The following is a 22,977-nucleotide window of genomic DNA, read 5'->3' on the forward strand; positions in this document are numbered from 1 at the left end:
GGCTTCATAGCATGCTTATAGCTTGCAGAACTATAGGAGAAGAATCAGGAAGAGCATTTCAGGGCTCAACATAAAAAGCTATAAATAACACTTAGAAGGGTAATAAAGATATATGTTGATTTTCCTCTGACCAAGGCCAAGTTTTGTAAGATCAAGCAAGTGGGGTAGAGACTGGTAATCAGACCTTATCCCCAGAGATTTCAGATTGCTTCTGACTTCACTGTCTAGACAAAATCATCAGAGGATACTGTCTAGAAACTGGAGGAAGCTCTAGAAGCTGCTGTCCAGAAATGAGAGGAAATTGCAAATGCAGAGGCTAGAACATGCCAGCCAGTGCAGGGAGGCCTGAGACATTGATGTTTCCAAACAGTGACAGAGCAGCTGTGTTGTTTTTTGCATTTCACAGTATTTATTTATCCTGTTTTCAAGAACAGGCATTTGAAAATTCCTCTCTAATAAATCATGTATCTCTACTTTTTTTATATGTAAAAATTATAAATACATTGTATATCTAATCTTTTTTTGATAATACAAATTAACCAAATCTTTTAAAAACAAATTCTGTCCAATCCTGAGCAGATTTTTAGAGCATATCCATTCTGGAGAGTTGTGTGATGCTGGTATACCACCCTGACCACCTTCTCAACTGGGTATGTGGGGGTTCAGTAGTTTGAACTCCACATGGTGGCCACGTGGTGGTGAGGCAGTGGGGCAGGCCTGTGCTGACCTGTCTAGAATCCTCAGGTTTGGTCTTTAGGAATGTCATGTTGTCCTGGAGGGTGTGAGACAGCTGCAAGACCAGCATGTCCATCGAGTTGATCAGATAGTTGATGTTGGTGGCTGGGTGCTTGGAGGAGGAGGGGTCAGCTCAGGCATCTGGTGGGTGTTCTGACCACTTGAGTCTTAGACTCTTGAAAAATTTGCTCTATTAACTTTGCTGACTTCTGGCCACCATGTTGAACCATTGGTCTAAGGAGTAATTGAAATCACTGTTTGGCAATCTGGTTTAGAGTGGCGCAGCCTGCTGACAAGCTCTTACTCTTACTCTGTTATGTAAAACCTCCACCAGGTTCACTGGATGGCTGATTCAGTTTGCCCATTCTTTCATTCAACAAATATTTATGGCTACTCTTCTGGGCACTGAGAAGAGACTGCTGAACCAATTAGACAAACTGGTAAAGGTTTCACTGTGAAGGTGACATTTAAGCAAAGATATGAAAAGGGAAGGGAATGGTACCATGAGGATATGCCAGTAAAAAGCATTTCTGCCTGAGGTCACAGCAGTGGAAAGGTCCTGAGGCAGGAGCATGCCTGGTGTGCATAAGAGAGGGGCCAGAGTGACTGAGTAGAATAAGAATGTGAAGGGAAGAACGGAGAGGTGTAGAGTCAGTGAGTAGGGCCTTTAGGGAATTGTCAGGATGCTGGCTTTTACTCTGAAAAAGCTGGAGATCTAATAGAGGATTTTGAAGAGAGGAATGACCTCATCTGACTTTTTATTGTTAAAGTTTCCAAACCTTTATAGAAATGGGATAGCATAATGAGCCCTCATGTACTCATCACTCAGCTTTGACAATTATATTTTATTTGTAAACATCTCAATATGCATTTCTAAAGGATGTGTACTATTTAAAAAAAAACTCTGCTATGATTATCATATTTTAAAAGTTAACCTTATTTCCTTGAATATCATGAATTTGAATTGCAGTTACTTTGAAGGGGGAGCTGATGGGATTTCCTGGCACTTTTCTTGAGAGAAGAGTCCAGGATTACATAATTAAAATCATTTTTAGAGTCATTGATTTATTGTATTTCTATATACTACTATATATGTATTTCAAAATAGGTTTTAATGGTTAGTATCTGTATCTGGTTTTAGCATTTTTAGTTTCTTTCCATAAACAACATCCAATGCCATCAATTACTCCAGCTACAGAAAATATTATATTATTTCTGTTTTCCAATGAGGAAAAGAGAGGCACAGAATTACTTACATGTTAAATAACTTATTCTGAAGTCCCTTAGATAGTGGTTTAGAAAATACCGGCAAGCTGGGAATGACTTATCCAAACTCAAAATTTCTTCTGCTCTTTTATCTATTCTTGCCTATGGGAAACTTAGGCAGGCAATTGGGCACATATCAGGACTGATTTATGAATATGTCGAGGTCTTTCTAATTATTTCAAGGGATATCATGGAATTAGTTCCATATAATTCAACTGAATTAAATTCAACTTAAATAAATTCACAGGATTTATTGGCTGCCTTCCATACATCAGATGTTGCTCACAAGTTCTTCAGTCATTTGCACAGTATTGCCATGAATCTACACTATGCAGTTTGAATGTATTCGGATATTTTATATTTTGCAATGAAGTCTTTAATTTTGTTACTTGCTTTTCTTGTTCTGTCATGTTCTTTTGAAGGGTGCCCTCCTTTTGTTTTTTGTGATTTTTATCTCTTATGGCAAAATTGCCTTAAATTACACAGGCCAATTAATTACACAGTGACCATGCTTGAGGCAAAAATGCTTGTGGCAAGGATGCTTACTAGGAAAATACAGGATGTGATATTAGAGAGCACTTTGTATATGTTACCCTAATTCAAAGAGACAAAAGTACCTGCTAAAACTCTAAAACTCCCCACAAGGTATGGAATCACTGTCCCTGAAAGGGCGTAGCACACATGCCAATCTAATCTTCTCTGGCCAAGAGACCCATACAGTGTGAGGCTCTATACATATTCCCCATGGTCCTTGGGTCCCCAGATGAGACAATCTGCAAATGTCATTGCTACACCATAGAGTGGGGTACTGTATCTTCTCTGAATTAAGCAAGACTTTTTTCTTTGTTGCATCAATAACAAATGGATAAATTGGTCTTTGGACTTGCTTCCTGTAGGGTGGATTGGAAAATCAAAGAAGAGAAACCCTGAAGATTAAGTTGTAACTTCCACATCTAAGAGAGGTCGTAGTCCCTTCCCAGAGGTGTTGACATTTAAATTATTATGTTTAAGAACTTGGCCTTACATGATGAAGTCGTCTGTGAAGAAGAACCACTGTTCATTTTTAACCATATCCAAATTTGTCTCCTATTCCAGAATAGTGGATTTGCCTTGGGACTCTTTCCTGCCATACGTGCTAACTGGGCAGAGCCATAGTTGATAAATTATGTTTACTTTGTCTTTGATATCTCAGCTATATTTTCTTCTGTTCAGGTTCCCACCTGATAGAGCTATGAACTAAGAATATGTTAAATATACAGAAGTGTATTTTTCTTTGTCTTTCCATGTCCTGTCTTCCTTTCCTCTAGTTTTTTTTTATTGTCCTATTTTCTCATGCCCTAATATTAGAGAAGTGACATTTTTGTGGGCAAGTCATTTAGCAGTTAGAAACACAGTGGCCACCCTTGAGGCTTCCTCTGATGGGATGGGTGTTTGTCATCTTTGATCGGCCATGGTCGGGAGTGCTGAGCAGACTTCAACGTGGTGCTACCTCCACTTCCCAGCTCATTTTCATGCATTTTATTACTCTCAGGAAAGATTTTGAAGAATGGGTGGTATACCCATGAGACCCACCGAAGAAATTCTAGATGGGTACAGAGGTTATTGTTGCTCAGAAACATGGGACAGAATCATGGCCACACAATTGTAGAGCTGGAAAGGAATTTAGAAAATGGAGTTGAGACTTCACATGTTACAAAGAAACTGAGAGCCATAGAGGTTTGGTGACAGGTTTAAGCCAAGCAGCTCCTATTGGCAGCTTTTTGTTTAGATCCAAGGAGTTCTGACTCAGTCTAGAACATTTCCACCAAAGGCCTTGCCTCCTTTATTTTATCCTGAAGATTATTGCATGTGAAGTGGTGTGATCCCTAATGACCTACAGACTCCCAAATAAATTTTGTAAATGAAAATTTCCATTTGCAATTCTCTACATGTGTGTAGATTTTTCATGTGATGATACATTGTCCCCATTTATGATAGGGTCATAAATTGCATGATTTATGGGTCACACTCAGAAGCTGACCAGAGCTGACCGGTGTTGGGACAGGACTAATTTTGGTATTTGGAGTCCTGTGGCTGTAATGACTTCTCCGAAAGGTCCTCCTCCTCCTCCTCGAGTCGCTGCTTTCCCAGGGCAGAGGCTGTGCTCCTCTGCCTTCTCTTCCCCTTCTCCTATTGCTCCTCCCCCTTTCATATCTATCCTTTGTCCTAGCGCACTTCTTGGCTGGTGCTCAGTAGATGCTTATGCAATGCTGTTAAATGAGCTTCTTAGTATTTCTTCATATGAGCAGGTTACTATTCTCCTAATAGAGGGTCATATTTTCTGTGGAAGTCAGACTTGTTATAAGAAGGTGTGGTGTCAAACCACAGTTTTCTCTTGTCTTCCCTCTTTTGTGTCATCTGTATGCCTTGTTTTTTGCATCTCACTTTGGGCTTCTTGTCCTCACCATTTGTTAGCACTTGCAACACGTTGGTGTGAATAGAGAAAGGGGAAGTGATGAAACTCCAGTCAGGTCATTTGGTTACACGTTAGTACCTGATAACAGATAAAAAGATATTGACTAAGTGTACCTCTCAGGGAACTTTATGCCAGGCCATTCTTGTTTCCCATTAGTGTGGAAAATCAACCCTTTCTTGTATTTTAGGGTGAAGATATTTTTCTTAAGTGAGTGAGAAAACCTCTTGACATTTTACAGAGAGCCTTAAGTTTTGAATGGTGAACGCTAATGTTCTTTGTGCATAAAGAATTTCAGAACTCTTGTACATGACCATTAACGACACATCATTTTCTATTTGCTTATGAGTCAAGATAGGTATTTTCTTTAATTATATTTTTAGGAAAATATTCAAACATTCATCAAGCCTCCTCCTGTATGACTGTTGGCTCCATTAACTCCGCTTTCATGGAACTCAACAGAGTTCTCAACCTTTGCACTAGAAATTGAATGAGTGTTTTCCCTGAAAAAAGTATTTTTGGCCTTGTAATAAATATTTGTAGACAACTTCTAATGGGATTACTATGTAAGAGTTTAGGGTTGAGATGTGAGGTAATGACTTTGTGTCCAGAGGTGACATATTCCGCCCTTGGTTTGTGATGCCTTGGGTGGAATTCCCAAGGATTTCATCTTTTGGGAGCCTGGGCTCTGGGATTAGACTGCCTGGCTCCTTGACTCCACTGTTTTCTGATTGTATAACTTCGGTGCATTTCTTTCTCTCTCTGTTCCTGGGTTACCTCATTTCTAAAACAACTCTAGTTGTAATAGTACTGCTGAGGGTATTTTGTGGGGGGTGAGATGAATTAATTACGTGTAATACACGCAAAATTGTGCCAGCCCACCATCAATTTAATGAGAAAATTTGTTTGCCTACTCCCCCAGCAACTTTTATCTTGTTAGACCAAGGGTCATACTGGGTTTTGTTGAGAGTCCAGAGTGTGGTCTGAACTTTGGCTAGAGGCTGAAATAGCAGCTATAATTCTCTCCCAAGATAATTTTGTGGGGCTGCATTGAACTGTGTATACCACCAGTCATTTCTTGGCAGAAGTTTTCTTTTGCACCTTTCAAGGAAGAACATTATCTGCCTCTGTTTATTGACTAGAAGACACAGTAAATACAAATAAAAGTTACACTTATTAAATGGATATTATGAGGCAAGGGATTAAGCTCTCAGATAAGCCATATAAAGCAGTCTTTAATTTTCTAAAGAGTTGAGAGGACCTATTTTTATCATCCAGAAAATAATTTTTAACTTGCTTACTCCAGCACCTAACTACCACACAGTTTAGGAGGTTGCCCAAACCTGGCCCAGGACTCAGTTAACTTGAACTTTTAAAAAAATGAGATGCAGGATTTTTCTTCTCTAGATTCTACTATTTTAGGTCAATTTGTCCATTCTTTCTAAGAACATGTTTTACTGCCATGGAAAACAAATAGAGATTATATTAAAATTCAAACATAAGATTTCATAGCGAGTAGAAAATACCCGTAAGTAAGGTCTAGCCACAGGCTATTTTGTACCCATCCATACTGATATTAAAGCAGAGAGAGGTACACAAGAAACCACATTCAGATTGGTTTATACATTGGTATACACACAGGCATCAATAATTGGCTTCTCATCTTGATACAGCATTTCCTTATTGCAACAGATTCAGCTATGCCTTTTGCAAAGTTGTTCTTAATTCTTTATTGATTAATTTATTCAGTGAGTATTTATTATATGCTTTCTATGTACAGTGTACCATGCCAGATGAACTGGGCGTGATAAATACTTAGCATATAGTTTTCATACTCTTGAAAAGCTTACAGCCTACTTGAGAAGGCAAGACATACAATACGGAGCATCAAGTTCTACTCATTCCATGATCAACTATTAAATTCTTACTGTTTGTCAGTACTGTGCTGGAAACTGGGAAGCAAAGGTGACTGTAACAGGATCTCTTTCCTGGAGACAAACAGTGAACACACGCGGTGGTGATGAGGATTCCAGAATAGTTATGTATGTCATACTGCAGGAGTACATGTTGATTCTGTTGAGAAAGTCAGTAGCTGCCACCTGTGAAGGGGCCATTTTCACTTAGGAGATTCTGCCTTTTGGCCAAGATAGGAAGCGTTGTGGGCAAAGGCCCAGAGATGTACTAGCTTGACTGGGGAAGGGCAACACATAAAAGTTATCATCACAGGGAGGGAGAGGGCTAGAGACAGGACAATGACTGTGCTAAGGAGTCTGAATTTCTCCTGTAGGCTGGGTGTCTTAAGTCTGAAGTCTTTTGGGAAGACCATTCTTGGATTTTGGAGGCCCAGGAATATCCTAAGATTAGAAGCAAAATCTGTGTATCTTAAATAAGGGCATTTTCCTGGGTCCCACCATACGAAGGAGATTAAGATGCCATATCCTGAATGTTGAGGGGACATGAAATATCTCAAGTATGTGTCCATTTTGTATGGTAGAATCATCAGAGGGGCTGAAGGGTCGAGGATAGGTTTGCTCTGTTCGAGTGTACAGGAATGGAGTTGGAAAGGCTTTCGAGAAGGCTCACCATGTCTGTGCACTCATTCAGATAGCAGATATTCATTGACCACTTAATGGTGTATCAGACTGTGCTGAGCATGAGCTGGGACACCAGGGTGAGTGAGGGAGCCCCAGTCCCTGCTGTGGTGGAGGTCATGGTGTATGCGGTAAGACAGGTAATTAAACAGCACAGCAAAATGTTAGTCCGTTGCATCAATCATTTATTCATGCACTTGTTTATTCAGCCATTATTTCTATACTGGGCCCTCTTCAAGGCACTGGTGGGATGAAGCTTACATCTCAGTGGGGAAAACACACAATAAACAAATGTTTTTTTAAATAAACTAGACATTTGTTTAGTGTCCAGGGGTGGTAAGCACTGTAAAGAAAAAACAAGCTAGTATAAGAAGGTGGAAAGTCATAAGGAGACTGCTTTAGCAAGGTCGGGAGAGGCTCTTGAGAAGGTGGGAAGCTGCATGGGGTGGGGAAGCAAGTCAGCGAGAAGGCTGCTGAGACGGGGAAGCACAGCAGTCACTCAGTGCTTGGACCTTGGTGACGAGGGAGGGACTGTGAGGAGGGCGGAGTGACGGGCAGGGGACTGATGATACTGGGCCTTTGCATTTAATTCTTGTTGTGCTGGGATGCCCCTGATGGTTTTGAATAGGGGAGTATGACTCTGACTCCAATGTGTATATGTATGTGTGTGTTTAACATATCACTGAGCAATTAACTGAAACTATCTTCCTGGAGTTAGCATCAGACTGCACAGGTGAAGGGTTTAGTCCTATGAGACTGCCCCTACTTCAGATGCCAGTTCAAGTCCAGGTTGTCGCCTGTGCTTCTGACTGACTGGCTGTAATTTAGTGGTTCTGATGATTCCCTCCTTGGGTTTGATGCATTTGCTAGAGCAGCTCAGAACTCAGAGAAACATTTTACTTGCTCTCTTACGGGTTTGTTACAAAAGGATATAGCTCAGCTCAGGAACAACCAGAGAGAAGAGATGCATAGGACAAGGTACGTGGAAGGGAGCAGAGGCTCCGTGCTTCCCCCAGGGCTCCGCTCTCCCCAACCCTCCAGGTGTTCACCCATCTGGAAGTGCTCTGAACCCAGGGCTTTGGGGTTTTGTGGAGGCTTCATCACATAGGCATGGCTGATTAAATCACTGGCCATTAGCTATTGAGTCAACCTCCAGCCCCTCTCCCTCCCTGCAGTTTGGAGGTAGGACTGAAAGTTCCAACCCTCAATTCATGGTGGCTCCCTGGTAAGCGGCGCCCACCCTTTGATGGGGCCCCAAAGTCACCTCATTAACATAAAAATCGATGCTTTTGTTGCTCTCATCACTTAGGAAATTCCAAGCTTTTTAGAAGTTCTGTGCAAGAAATGGGACAAAGACCAAATACTTATTCTTGTTATAAATCACAGCATCACAGGGAGGAAAAAGACCTCTATTACCACAGGGAGAGCTCAGGGTGCATCTAACCCAGCTCAGGCAAGTCGGCAAAGCTCCCTGGAGGAAATGACATTTAAACGGCCAACTGCGAGATAAATAGGGAGGCAGTCAGGAGGAAGGGTGTCCCAGGCAGACCGAAGAGCGTGCCTAAACGCCCTGGGTGGGTCAGAGGGCCTTAGGGCCAAACCGGGAAGGCAGGAGGCAAAGCAGACTTTTTGGGAAACATACTGAGTTTAGCTTTGCACACAATTAGCTTGAAGTTTCTTTGGATCATTCCAGAGAAGCTGCAGAGTGTGGGTAGTTAGCATTTAAGTCTGAAGTCTGGGGCAGGGGTGTGGGATGGCAATTGGGTTTGACCACCCACAGCTAAGATTCCCTCAAAGGGAGAATGTCAACTGAGGATAAGAGGGCTGAGGGCAGAACCCTGAGGAACATTGACATCGAGGAACCTGGTGGCGGCAGAAAACACTGCAAAGGAAATGGGGTGGGGTAGTTGCTGAAGAGATAGGAGTCAGTGTCTTTCTAGGAGTCAGGTGAGGTGAAGATTTTAAGTGCTGTAAGGATTCAAAGTTGAATTATGTGAGTTGGAATACTTAGGATGAGCCTTACAGGAGATGGGGGCCTGGAGCTTGATTTTCTGTGACAGATGAGATGTGGGTAAGTAACAGGAAGGAGTGACATGTGGGGAATGATTAATTTCTCAGGGGCAGACTTGATAAAATTTTGCTTAAAGAGCTACAAAAAAGATCTATATACTGGTCAGAGCAGGGAATTCAAGGATTTGTGCGTAATTCTGTGTGTTCATGATTTTTTAACTTGAGTTTTCCTGGCTTATAACTCCCCTAAAATTGTAGGGGGTTTGAAGTTTGTTTGTATGTGTTTTCTAGAAAAGATAGTGTCAGAGTTTTTATTATATTGTCAAACAGGTCCATGACTGTCTCCCTGCCCCCAGTCCAAAAAGTTAATAATTCACATGTATAGGCAATGGGAAGTTATTGAAAGGTGACTGTTTTATTTATTTCTTTTTATTATTTTGGTATTATTAATCTATGACTCTTTTATTTTATGATGATCTTTTTGGCAGTGGCTGGCAGGATGAGTATGAGAAATTATGGGAGGCAGGAGACCAATTCTAGTAATTCAGATATGGAGTTATTTATCACACAGGCAAGAATGATAAAAACAAGGAATGCAAAGGATAGGCATAGGGTTTAAATAAATAATTGACAAGATTTGGTGGTAGGTTATGTAGGAGGTACACTTAGCAAATACTTATTGAGGACCTGCCATTTGTCAGTTAAAATTGGGAGCAAATGAGACATGGTCACTGCCTTCACGGAACTTACTGCTAACGGGGGGGACATATTTGTCAATAATTGCTCAAATATAGGACTGGAAGTTGTGGTAAGTAGCATGAAGAAAAAGTGTAAGGAACTTTGCATATAACTGGGAGATTTAATTTGGTGAGGGAGCCTCTTCAACATCAAGTTCTCCTACTAGTATTTAATTAACCCCCATTTTTTGGGAGTGGACATCTGTTGGTTCTTTTAGTTTTTCTTTGCAAAAATATTTCCTCTAGAAATCAAAGCTTTAAAAAAAATGCTTGGCTAATTGGGAAATAATACTTTTGGCTGGATGGGAGCATGATTTATGGTTGGAAACATTAAGCACATGTTTCCTTTGATTAATGAAAATCTTGCTGGTAAATATTTTTTTATTATGCTCTGTTTTTATGTGCCCCAAGATAGTCCACTCTCTGGACCCAATATAAATGCCCGCAAACATCCCTGTTAATATTGTTGAATCTGAAGTATCAGTGGGGCACCCATTTGGAGATATTTGATAGTCAGTTGACATAATGAAAATGCAAGTAAATCTTGTCGGTTGAGATTCCTGTTTCCATAGTTGCAGTGGTGATGTTTTCTGCTCTCTGTTCTCTCCTGCTTCTGCCATCCTTCTCCCTAACCACCACTCCATTCCTTAGCCCCTTGTATGTCTCAGAGTTTCAATGTGTAAGACGCTGATGCAAAACATCTCACCATTTCCCACGAAAGCTTCTGCCTTACTTTTCAGAGAATCTTTAAAGGTATCTGTAAGGCTGAAGAACAGCTTATCTCTTAATTCATAGATTGGTAAGCTTGTCAACTTCTCATCTAAGTCTTATGAAAAAGTACCCAAAATGAGAAACTATAGAGGTTTGGTGACAATCCAGTGAGAAAGGAATAAGAATTTTACAAAGAAGGAAATGTTTAAGCAATTTGTCTAAAGAATTAATTAAATCTTCACTATGAATAAAGGAATAAGAGTTTGGTTAGAGTGTTTGAAGCCTCTTACTGGGAAGGCAGAACCTGAAGACATTTAAAACATGAAAATAAGAGTGGTTAATTACAGTCCTGTGAAAATAAGGGGAAGCCAAAGGGCCTCTGAGGCTAAGGGGAAGGAAGAAAGATTGCCCTGAACATGGTACAAGCACATCCCACCGAAGAGGTATGAAGCTAAGAGGTCCAGGCCTATGGCAGGTGCAGCTGGGCAGGGCTGGGTAGAAGGTGGCAGGAAGATATGAGTCAGGGGCCTCTAACTAGGCTCATCCCTGGAGACTGAAATAACCACAGGTTGGTGCTGACACCCCCTTATGGCTTGGTCTGAGTCTAGACATGGACATCTCCCACTCTATTCCTTTCCGCTGTGGATGATTCGGCCAAGTCAGTCTGCTTTCTGGGGACAGATCTCTGTCTGGAGGCAGATGTACCAAGTTAGCTTGGCCAAAAGGATACCCCAGAAAACCTGAATGCATTTCAGGGTGCCACAGAGCTTTGCAGCCCATGAAAAGATCTCATTTGCCTTTTCATTTGGTCTGGATTGTATTCTTTTTTCATGATATCCCAGTTTGGGAATCGTCTTGAGCAGGACTGGGCCAAAATGATAACTGACAATGTTATGTACATGAATTCTTAAGTTATAACAAGAAGTTGATTTATGGAGAGGAAATATGGCCTGTGTGATTCCCCTCTCTTCTTTTTGGGTGCCTCCTGGTTTTATGCCCTATGTCTGTGGTGGATTTCTGTATTCCAGGGTAATAGCAAAGATAAAGTGTCGAAGCATTCTGTGGATGGCAATATCTCTGCTACATCTGGGGGAAATGAATTTTTGCTATTATTGTCTTTTACCAATACTTTTAAGAACAATATTTGCATATTCCATTTATACTGCTGTGAAAAGGATCACTTTATTAATTCAGTCATTGACTAATTCATTTGATACTCTTATTTTTTAGTCTGTTCTAGATGAGGCACTGTGCTATAAACACTTGGGTTTCCAAAGATGAGTAATTCACAAGGAACTTAGTGACTGTACCATTGAGGGAGTAATAATGTATGAGAAGCAGATGAGAAGTAAAGAAAACTTGCTATAGAGTTCAGAACAGGGATAAGTTATTTGAGTATGTGGTGTTATGAGTGGCTGACAAGAGAGGAATTCAAATTCATGCAGAAGGTGATCTTAAGATGATCACCTCACACCCATTAGGGTGGCTCCTATGGAAGAAACAGAAAGTAATAAATGTTGGGAAGGATGCAGAGAAATTGGAGCTCTGGAGTATTATTGGCGGGAATGTAAAATAGTGCTGCCACTATGGAAAGCAATGTGGCAGTTGCTCAAAAAATTAAAAAAAGAATCATCCTATGATCCAGCAATCCCACTTCTGGGTATATGCCCAAAAGAATTAAAAGAAGGGTCTCTCAGAGATCATTGGAGCATCCATGTTCATAGCAGGGCTGTTCACAATGGCCAAAGATGGCAGCAGCCTGTGTTAGTGATGATGGATGGATAAATAAAATGTGGCATATCCATACAATGGAGTAGTAGTCAGTCATATAAAGAAAGGAGATTCTGGCACATGCTACAACATGGATAAACTCTGAAGACGTTATACTAAGTGAAATAAACCAGTCACAAAAAGACAAATACTATATGATTCCACTTCCATGAAGTTTCTACATTAGTTAAATACCAAGACAGAAAGGTAGAATGGTAGTTGCAACAGATTTGGAGAAGGGGGAAAAGAAGATTTGTTTAATGTCCATAGGGTTTCAGTTCTGTGAGATGGAGAAATTCTAGAGATTGGTTGCACACTAATATGAATGTGCCTAATGTTACTGGATTATATACGCTTAAAATGGCTAAGATGACAAATTTTATGGTATGTTTATCTTACCACAATTTTAAAAAATGCAATATTTTATTATTCAGGGATAGGTGAAGGATACTTGACATCTTAGAACTTTCACCTATGCACATACTATTTATTCATTAATGCATTCCACAAACACGTATTGAATGTTTGCTGTGTGCTGGGCCCTGAGCTGATCACTGGGCCTGCAATACTTAATATGGTTTATTCAATCTCAATGTCATGCTCGCCAACCAGCACCCTCCAACCAAAGGCACTAAGCTTCTGTAGTTAAATATTCACAGCTGCTTCCTACTGACTTGAACCATGCATAAGACATTAATAAACAAACAGTAAACAGATTTGAGGATGATTGGGGGGTTGAGCTCATCAGCATGGTGATGAAATGGAAAGAGATGGGCAATAAAATACAAACTAGAATGAAAAACTGTGAGCTAGTGCTCTCTAAGGATATTAAAAAATAAAGAAGTCCTATTTGAGGCTGCCAACCTGAGAACTAAGTCATTTAGAATGGACAAAATTGGCAAAGTCACACACTGAACCCAAGAAGTTGGTATTTTGTGAGTATCATGACAGATGTTGTTTGAGGACCACCACAACATTTTGGAGTATTATTAATGAGTGAGCAGGGCAGGGAAGGGTTATAAAAAATTGGAATTAAAAGGAAAGATGCTCTATGAAGAAGAGGACCAGTGGGAAGTCAGTGTAGTGTGGTTATTCAGATGGGGGGTAATGAAAGCAGGAAGCATGAGCTGCCTTAACCGAGAGACCCTGGAAGCTCCATCTTCAATTCACTCTTTTTCATCCTAGGCTTGTTTGTTTCTTTTCTTTTTTTAAATACCATAGGAAATGTCACTCCTACTATCCTTTGGGTATCTTTCTCCTTTTCTTTTGTTCCTATATACCCTGAAACACTATTAATTCAATTAACTGTGTTATTGAGTGCCAGCTCCATACCAGGCACTGTGCTGGGCTCTGGCCATGTATCCCAGATTCTCTTATATGGTTTTTATTCAGTTGCACACTCTGATGTGTCTAGCAGGTCCTGGATTGATGTTTGTCTGCTCCTACACCTGCTCAGACTAGAGGTGTAAACTCAATTTCTTCTACTCCTTTCCTTACCTCTTTTCTCCCTGTCTTCTTCAAGGTGTCTTCACTGCGCATGTTCTTCTATGAATTCAACCCCAACTGCTCTATGGTCCTTTTTGACTTCATTCCACTTGTCCTTCTCTGTCCCCTTCAGTCTAGATGGGACCTTCCCAGCTCTCCTCCATTCTAAAAATCCTTTTGGTCTTCATAGTCTTGAGTGACCACCCCATCTCTTTCTTTTCCCGTTCTCATCCAATTCTCAAAGGGTTGGCTTTCATTCCTTTTCGATTCCTTTCACTCCATCCACTCTTCCACTAGATTTTGGTTCATGTTTATGTCCCTCTATTGAAACTCCTTGCTAAGTGTCCTCTTTGTCAAATCCAATGCCGCCTTATCAGTCCTTGTTTTATTGGACTTTTCTGCCCCATGTGGCACTTTGATCACTTTCTCCTTAAACCTTTCTACTTCCTTATAACTTTTTACTTCTCCCTTTTTAGTTCTCGCAGGAATTTCTGATTGTTAATTCTCACTTTTCCTTCTGGGATATGCTTCCTCCATGAAATTTTTAAAGTTTGGTATAATCATTTGTGTTCCTCTGCTCTTCTTACTCTACATGTTTTTAAAGAGGAGTATTGAATATTGAATAGTACCCTTAAATTATAGGCAAGTCATAGAAACTGATATCCAGAGTTACCTGGTAAAATAACATAAAAGTTTGAATGTTATCTTTTGACACATGTTCTATGTTTTTCATTAGCTCATCTGAGTTTCAAATGCTGCAGCAGTCTATGCTTTGTCACTATTTCCTTAAGATCCTCAGAGTGTCTAGAATTGGAATGAGCCTTGTGCTCTAACAGTTCTTAGTTAATTGTGAATCCCTGAAAAAAAAAAAGATTAAATCTATTAGAAATCAGCTAATTTCATTTTGTCATTTTCTGGATAATATATTCTAGTATGGGCAGCCCATTTTTAAAGTAAGTTTGCAACAATAACAATTTCTCCTCAAGGTTAATATAATAGGCAAATACCTTTTGCCACAAAAGACAGCAAGTGGTAATGAAAGATGAGCTTACATTATGATTCATTCTTTCAAAATGTCAGAATAAAGTGGATCGGCTGCCTCTCCTGAGCCCCTTATTTTTTAGAGGAGAGTGCATGTTTTACTTTTCTAATGTTAATGGATTCACTGTTTTATTCCCCCCTCCCCCATTTTTTTTCCCCAGGCCAAGTTCAGATACTCGGCGCCAGGGTGGCAGAGAGAGATTGACCAGCACAGGTGACAAGGGAAGCATGGCCGTGGAATCTGCCAAAGAGACTCGCTACTGTGCAGTGTGCAATGACTATGCCTCAGGCTACCATTATGGGGTCTGGTCCTGTGAGGGCTGTAAGGCCTTCTTCAAGAGAAGTATTCAAGGTAATAGTATGTTGAAAATGACTTGCTCCATTTTTAATCTTAAGAGGGGAAGCAACTGAGGAAGGAAGTCATGTGATTAGCCAGCATTTCCACTGGTAGCCTTAGTAGAAACATGGAGAAGAAATAGGGTCTCCAGGAAGTTGACAAATGTCAGGCAGCTGTGGCTGCGTGGTTACTCTCCCTCCATTTGGCAAGAGTCAAACAGTCTTGAGCCACTCTACTAAGAAGATTCTGTCCTGATTGGGGAATGGCAGGTGGATATTTTATGTGGCAGGCAACTGGGCTTACATGATACCGTATCATATTAATTGTCTCTCCATCATTCCCTCTTCACTGTGGCTCTGTACAGGTAAGTCTTCTGTTCTGGTCTTTGCTCCAGACCAATTCCAATTTAGCTTGTCCTTTTCTTGCTCTTCTTCCATCTCTTTGTTGTCTCAATGGATGACATGACCTTTTGCTTAAATGAGAAGATTCAATGGTTGATGACTTGTAATGGGGGACTTATTATCTGTGCCCATCAGTTATGAAGTATCCACCCATAGCATCTCTTTTCCTTGTCTGCCTCCATCCTTTTCTTGTATGTAGTTTGCCAAGTGCAGCTTCTCTGATACCCTGCCAGCTACATTTTATTTTTACTCAGGAATGTCTATATTGTTGCATTTCCTGGGGGAAAACATAAGCCATTTTTACTACCTAAAATATTTTTGTTCAATATCTTTTGCCTGCCAGGAACCTCTAAAGGTCTGATTGCAGATTAGGCTAACAATTAACATTTTGTCTTACTAGTGGAATATTTTTCTCTATTCTTTTTCCCTTACCTTTTCAGTCTAAGCAAAGTTTAATATATAAATACTAAGAAGATTTCTAATGGATCTTGTATGATTTCCCTCTCTGGGAATCCAGACTTAAGTAACTCATTGAAAACTGGAGTCTACTAAATTAATAGATGCCGACTGAAGGAGGGAGTGATAGCTCTTTCCTGCTCTGATAAGGGATGAAAGCTGGGGGATGATACACACTATTTATTTTTCCCTCCATTGTCAATGGGAAGGATGTTTTTTAAGCTCTTCTTATCTAATAGAGTAGTATGTGAGGTCAACTTGGTATACTTTAAAAGCATTTTTTTTTCCTGATGATTGTTACTTTCAACATCTTTTAGAAATCTACTGTAGGACTTGGACTTTTTTTTTTTGTTTTTATTTTATAAAGTTAATGTTATTCTATGATAGTAAATATTTGTTTATATGTATATAAACAAACATACATACACATATACATATGTTTATATATATATATAATTTATGTGTGTGTATGTGTGTGTGTAGCATCATACAATACTTAATTTTACTAGCTGATACTATCTTAGTTTAGAGTAATGACACTTATGTTTTGGTTAGGTTAATATAAGCCCTTAAAGGTCTTTTGACATAGGTAACTGACCAGAACTAGCCTGTGGGCTGTAATGTGCTGATCCTCAATTTAACATATGGAAAGGGAATAGATGCTTTCTAAAACCTAAAGTTTTGGTTATTTGTATTTACTGAGCATTTACTCTGTACCTGTGCTAAGTGTTGTAAGGGAAATCAAAATATTATAAGACACAATCCATAATCCCACAAAATTAAGAATTTATTTGGAAAATTTATTTGAGGAGGCAAAGGTCCTTGTTCTCATGATATAATTAGAGAGTAAGTCTGTATAAATAAAATGCTACTATATGATAAAGATAAATAAAATAATAAATGAATATAAGAAAATAAATACTTTCAGTTATAAGTGTGAAATTACTGAAATTGAATATATAAATGACCACTGTCCAAGGAGCAATGGCAATATTCTCGTAAATTATTTTAATCATTTTTGTTCAGCATTTAGGAATGTATTATATAACTTTATATCAAATAGTATTATCTGTCAGCATTAAGGCATTAGACCAGAAAACATGGAAAAAAGAAAAATGCACTTACAAAAAAATTAATGAAGAAAATGTGAGATTATAAAAATAAGTATCTTTTGTATGGCATTATCTAAAATTCAAATATTAAAAAAAATTTCTGCTTATCCTTTGATAGTTAAAATATATCTTATCTCATATAGACTAAATAGTAGGATTTCATTGTACTCTAAATGGCACTATGTAAAATTGCACTGCATATAATTTGCATAACAATGAAATTTCTACCTGGCTTCAGAAACTTCTTATCATGGTATGAAGTCATTTATGTAAGGTTTCTCGAATTAGATGACCATTGAATCCCAAGTTCTGGAAGAAGCATAGAAACAAGGCAGAGTTATTAACTAGCTTGGGAGGGGCTTAAAAATGATTAAGTCCATTAATTCTTTCATTTATTGATTGATTGCCTCTACTTGGTAAAGCATTTTGTAAGGCCCTGGTGATATAATCATAGGAAAGACATGGTCCTTATCCTCATAGACGTTATAAGGTAATGGGAAAGCTGGACAAATTAACTAGGAATTAAATTACAGTGTCGTAAGTGCCAAGGTGACGGTGAGTCCAAATCTCACTTAGTCCTGATGGGGGTTGAGTCAGGTCTGGGAAGGTTTCCTGATTTAAAATTAAGTCTGGAGGATAAGCCAAGTGAGCAAAATGCAGAAGGAGGGGCTGAGTTTTCAGGCGTAAGAATGAGCACGTGACCAAAGACCAGGAAGTAAGCTGGAGTTTGGGGAGTTCTGCAAATAATGATTAACAAAATTAATTTACCATTAGATTAAACAAAGTCATTCCTGGGTCATGTATATTCATTCTTTGTGTAAAAACAAGGCAATTCATTTCCTTTTCACTTTACTGACATTTCCATGCGTTTGATTTGTTTGTGCCTATAAAAGGGAAATACAAGAGCAAGTTTAATGGGTTCCAGTCCCATTTTGTCATCATAGTCTTGATAACTAGGAATGAAAAAGTTTTACTGAATTTCTTTGGCTCTTTATAAATCACACTGCCCCTCAAACCTATTTAAGGACAGTGAAGAGTCTGACATGCAGGTAGAAAGTTCTGAAGATGCTGTAGCTCTCCCAATTTTTCTTTTTACTTAAGAAGAGAGCTAGAAATGAGTATCCATCAGATTACTCCAGTGCTCTAAGTGTTTTAGACTAAGAGGTAAAGTGTTTGACTTGAAAGCATACAAATTTTTATCCACTACTTAGTGTACAAACTTGATTACTCAAGAAATTGAGTAATGACCTCCAGTGGAACATACTTTTTTCTTTCAAGGACACTATTTAAGGGAGAGGGGTAAAGTGGGATATTCTATGAATTTATTAATCATTGCAGGTGGAAAAGCAGCATTTCTTAAGATGTGCTATAAGCAGAGACTCTTGGATGAGTTACATAAGCAGATTTGATTATAGGTTCAGCAGCCACATACTACCTGTATCATTTCAAGGAAAAGGATTCCACTGAACTCACTACATCTTTTACATTATTGTTTCAAACAGTCATGAGAAACAACAGAGGCCCAAGTCTATCTGTATACCACTAGCTATGCTGCCACTTCAGATTCTCTAAGATCTGTATAGAATATGCTTAACATTAGATCAAACAGACATGGCCAGGCAGGTGTTGGCCTAAAGGTTAGCCAAGACCAGGGAAACATGATATCAGGGTGGAGTCTGGTTATGGTTCAGTACAGCTCTGGGGGCCTTAGGTCCAACAAAGATAACTGACCATTTGATCCACCAGGCCTTAGAAAGCATCAGGGTGAGACAGTCCAGCACCCTGGATAGCTCCCTCAACAGCCAGTGAGGGTGAGCAGAGACTTTGAAAAACCTCAGGTCTGTTTAGATGACTCCATCTGCTTTGAAGAGTTCTATTAAGAGAACTTTATTCTTTCATATTTAGGGACTCACACTTGTTCACCCAAAATGGATTAATTTTTACATTTAGTTTCACATTTCCAGTCACCTTCTTGCTTGACATGTGCACCCGTGCCTGGAAAAGGCCAGAGGATGGGAGAGAGGTGGGGCTGCTCTCTCATTGCATAACTGGGTTATCTCTGGAGTTCTTTCACAATATGGCTCACAGTTGAGATCCTGGCAAAATATGAGCACAAAAATACTTAATCTTTGGTCTACGTATTCCCCACTTGTATGTGTGGCCTGCATGTGTTGGCTATAGTCTTGTCTCCATGCAATAGAGGAGAGATCTGAGAGGTATAGTAACCAGGTCATATGGTCTTGCACTTAAAACTCTCACTGCACTTAAAGTCCATATTCCTTCCTATAACTTAAAACACTCTACATCTTCTTTCTCCTCCTTCCTCCCCTCTCTCCCCCCACCACCTGCCCTGCCTTGCTTCACTGTAATCTAGCCATCCTGACCTTTTTTCTCTTCCCTCAACATATCAACCACATCCTTTCCTTGGGACCTCAGCACATGTGATTGCCTTTTTCTCTTGCTTGAAGCACCCAGATTCTTACTAGGCTGGCTTCTTGTCATTCACATCTCTGCCCAAGATCACATTTGAGAGAAGTCTTCCCTGTTTATCTTACCAAAAGTAACCCTACAAATTTGCCATTAGTTTGTTATATTCTATTACCCTATCTTATTTTTCTTTAAAATCCTTAAATATTTAATGAAGTTCTTTTTTTTAATTTGGTTGATTATTGTCTGTCTGCACCAGGTGCCACCTCCCCATATTCCTGCCCAAACTTGGGTATAAGCTCTGTGTAAGCTGATATCTGCTCTGGTTTGTCTTCTTTGCTACTGTTGCTCCAGTGCCTCTAGTAGTGTGTGCATATCTGTTAGATAGAATAGTATAAGAGAATGGTAGATAAAGCCTGCTAGGGGGCCTCAGAGAAGGGAGAAACTTCAGTGGGTAAGGCTGGCAAGAGAGGCATTCATGCAAGTGGTGCATTTGATACAGGCCTGGACAGAAATAGACAATTTTCATAGGCAATAGAAATTTGGAAGAGAATTCCAGAAATGTGAGATTGCATGAACCAAGATATGCTCAGTGGAAACTGAGTAAATCAGCTTGGAGAGAACAGAGGGCTTATTGTCCTTTCTCTGCCTCCGTGTCTGCCCTCTTCTGCTTTCTAAAAGTCGACATATCCTAGCATTTCTTCTCCTTTCATTTTTTTCATCCTTTTCCTTGCCCAGTTTCCTAGGTGATCTCATACATAACTGTTCATGGGTTGAATTTTGCCCCCCAAAAAAGATTTGTTGAAATTCTAACCCCCAGTACCTCAGAATGATACCTTATTTGGAAATAGGATCATTGTGGAAAAAATGAGTTAAGATGATGTCATACTGGAGTAGAGTGGACCCTTAAACCAATATGACAAATGTCCTTATAAGAAGAGGGAAATTTGGACACAGAGGCAAATTTGTGATGACAGAGAGAAAGATTGGGGTGCTGCATCTCCAAGCCAAGGGACACCAAATATTGCTGGCGAATACCAGAAGCTAGAAAGAGGCAAGGAAGGATTCTTCCTTACATGTTTCAGAGAGAGCATAGCGCTGCTGACACCTTGATTTCCGAACTTTAGCCTCCAGCACTGTAAGATAATACTTAGCTTTTAAGTTCACTTGTGGTACTTTGTTATGGCAGTCCTAGAGAAACAATATTTAAGACCTGATGTGTCACACTGATGAAAATATCTCTGAAATCTAGCTCCTGGCCCAACCTGGCTTCTCAATGACTCCTGTGTGTCTCCTCTGACACCAGCCACTCCCTCTGGCTGTTATCAGTGTCTTCACCATTCATTCAGGCAGCCAAAAGTAAAACTTGGAATTAGTTATTTTCATCTTTTCATTTTGAAGCCTTTGTCTCTATGTATCCTATCAGAACTGTTGTGTCACTCTACGGAGACTCTCTGAAATGTCTGTCTGTCCAATTCCCATTGTTCAGAGTTAGCTCCATTAACTTTTTTTTCCTTTTGTTTCTCCTTCATTTAAACTATTTGCTTTATTTGTTTTTTACTTCTTCAAAGCCATTCTGCACATGCGGTCTATTAACATTCTTAAAGCAAATCACTAATCAGGTCAATACTTTGTGCAAAGTTCTTTAATGACTTCCATGGCCCACGGTATGATCCTTATAACCACTCAAGGATTTCCAAGTCAGTGTCTCTACTTGTGAAGTAGACTCTTCATGGACCACACGCTGTTACTCAAATATGAGCATCCCATTTCTTTGCTGGGAATTTCTTTCCAGTTTTGCCTGTGAAACATTTTATCTTAGTCAAAAGGGACTGTCTTCAAATCTTCTCTGATGTTAATTCAGAAGTTCTCCTGTGACCCCCCATATTTGTTCCCATTGCTCAGGGCTGCATGTTTTTGGGTATATGTGTCTTTCCCTTACTCAATGTGAACACTGCAAAGGTAAGGCCCAAGTCAAGGCTTCCTACTGTGGGAGTCACTCAGTGAGTAAGTAAGAGAATGGAAGGAAGGTTAGGATTAATTCAAGGGCATTAGGAAACAAAACCATTACATTTTTTCAGTCATGGGGGAGATATGACAAAACAGTCCTCAATTAAGATTATTCTACCAGAAAGACTAGAGAAGGGAGAGCATGGAAGCGTGAAGACTGAGTTATCTGATATTCAGAAAATATAGACATAATAAAAATTTGGACTTTTGGGTTTTGTGAAATGGGAAAAAATGGGAAGAGAATGAAGGATATTATAATGAAAGAATCTATATTATTTTATGGTAATTCAGTATGGGATATCTGGGAGAGAAAGGCATTAAGGAGGTTCAAAAAGAGAGGGAAAATCATGGCATCATCACCTGAACTGAGAAAATCAAGAGGATGGCCATGGAGGGGGGATTGGTTAAGTTCAATTCCAGACATACTGAGTTTGACACAATAGCTATCCAGATAGAATTATTCAGCTGGTACTGAAACAGAATTGGCACTCTGCGAAAATCCAAGGTGTGTGTGGGGGGGTGGGGAGGGATGGTTTGAATCAATTCCTTCAATTAATTTTAAAGAAATTTGGTACAAAGAATGGCTTAAATACTTCTGTAGGTTGCCCATTTTTAATAATGGAGAAGCAACTCCAAAAACGTCCTCTTGATGCTCATAATAATATATTATAAGAGTTCCCTGGATCTTACCAAAACCTGTAAGAAACACTCTCATTATTAAAAGTGTATATTCAAGGCCCTTCTAAACAGGAAAATCACAAATTAGCCCAATAGGACCAAAAGTGGCTCTCTAGGAGCTTACAATTTAAAAGAGAGCATGCTGGTACCAGCACAGTAAGCTGTGCAAATAGCTGACTGAAGGAACAAACATAAGCATTTCCATGATTAAGTAAAAACCAAGCTTTTTTTTTTTTTTTTTCAAATTATTCCTACAGTGGGAGCCCGTAGACATCTTTTCTGACCCAGAGCTTGCCTAATCCTTCCATTATTTCCACTCCTATTTTTTCCTTTCCATCTTGTGGTAACATGCATGTTGTGTAATAAAGAAGTAAGAACTGGGGCTGGAGGGCAGAAGAGTTGTTACCATGGCCACGTAGGAACTATCATGTAATTTCCAAATGAAACTGTTAGTATTAAAATTTTTTTTAAAAAGGCCTTAGCTCCAGGTAGCAGTAAGTTTGTTAGATGTTTGTCTCCTGGTTCTCATCAAAGAAAAAGAAAGGCACAGCCCTGAAGGCCTCCTTCCGTGTAAGAATGCCATTCCCAATGGCAATGTCAAGTGCTTGCTAGTCTTTAAGGCTGCGGCATGAACGTTAGGGGTGTATGCACACAGGAGGTGTGCATTCGAGGAAGTGCTCAGAGAGGCCAAATCATAGTCTTTCTCCCTGTGAAATGATAGTGGCTCTTCCTTTTCTTTGCTTTGGCCAAGTGAGCTT

At 39.6% G+C, this 22,977-nt stretch overlaps 1 protein-coding gene across 4 annotated transcripts in view; it reads left to right on the plus strand.

Moving 5' to 3' along the window:
* The window catches only part of ESR1 (estrogen receptor 1), a 302,834-nt gene that overhangs the window by 101,234 nt on the left and 178,623 nt on the right, over window positions 1-22,977 (plus strand). For all 4 annotated transcript variants that reach the window (XM_073219766.1, XM_073219765.1, XM_073219767.1 and 1 more), the window contains exon 3: window positions 14,960-15,150. In XM_073219766.1, the coding sequence (XP_073075867.1) occupies window positions 14,960-15,150 (191 nt within the window). The remainder of the gene's footprint in view (window positions 1-14,959; window positions 15,151-22,977) is intronic.

This window comes from Manis javanica, chromosome 13, assembly GCF_040802235.1.
Source record: "Manis javanica isolate MJ-LG chromosome 13, MJ_LKY, whole genome shotgun sequence".
Classification (NCBI taxonomy): Eukaryota; Metazoa; Chordata; class Mammalia; order Pholidota; family Manidae; genus Manis; species Manis javanica.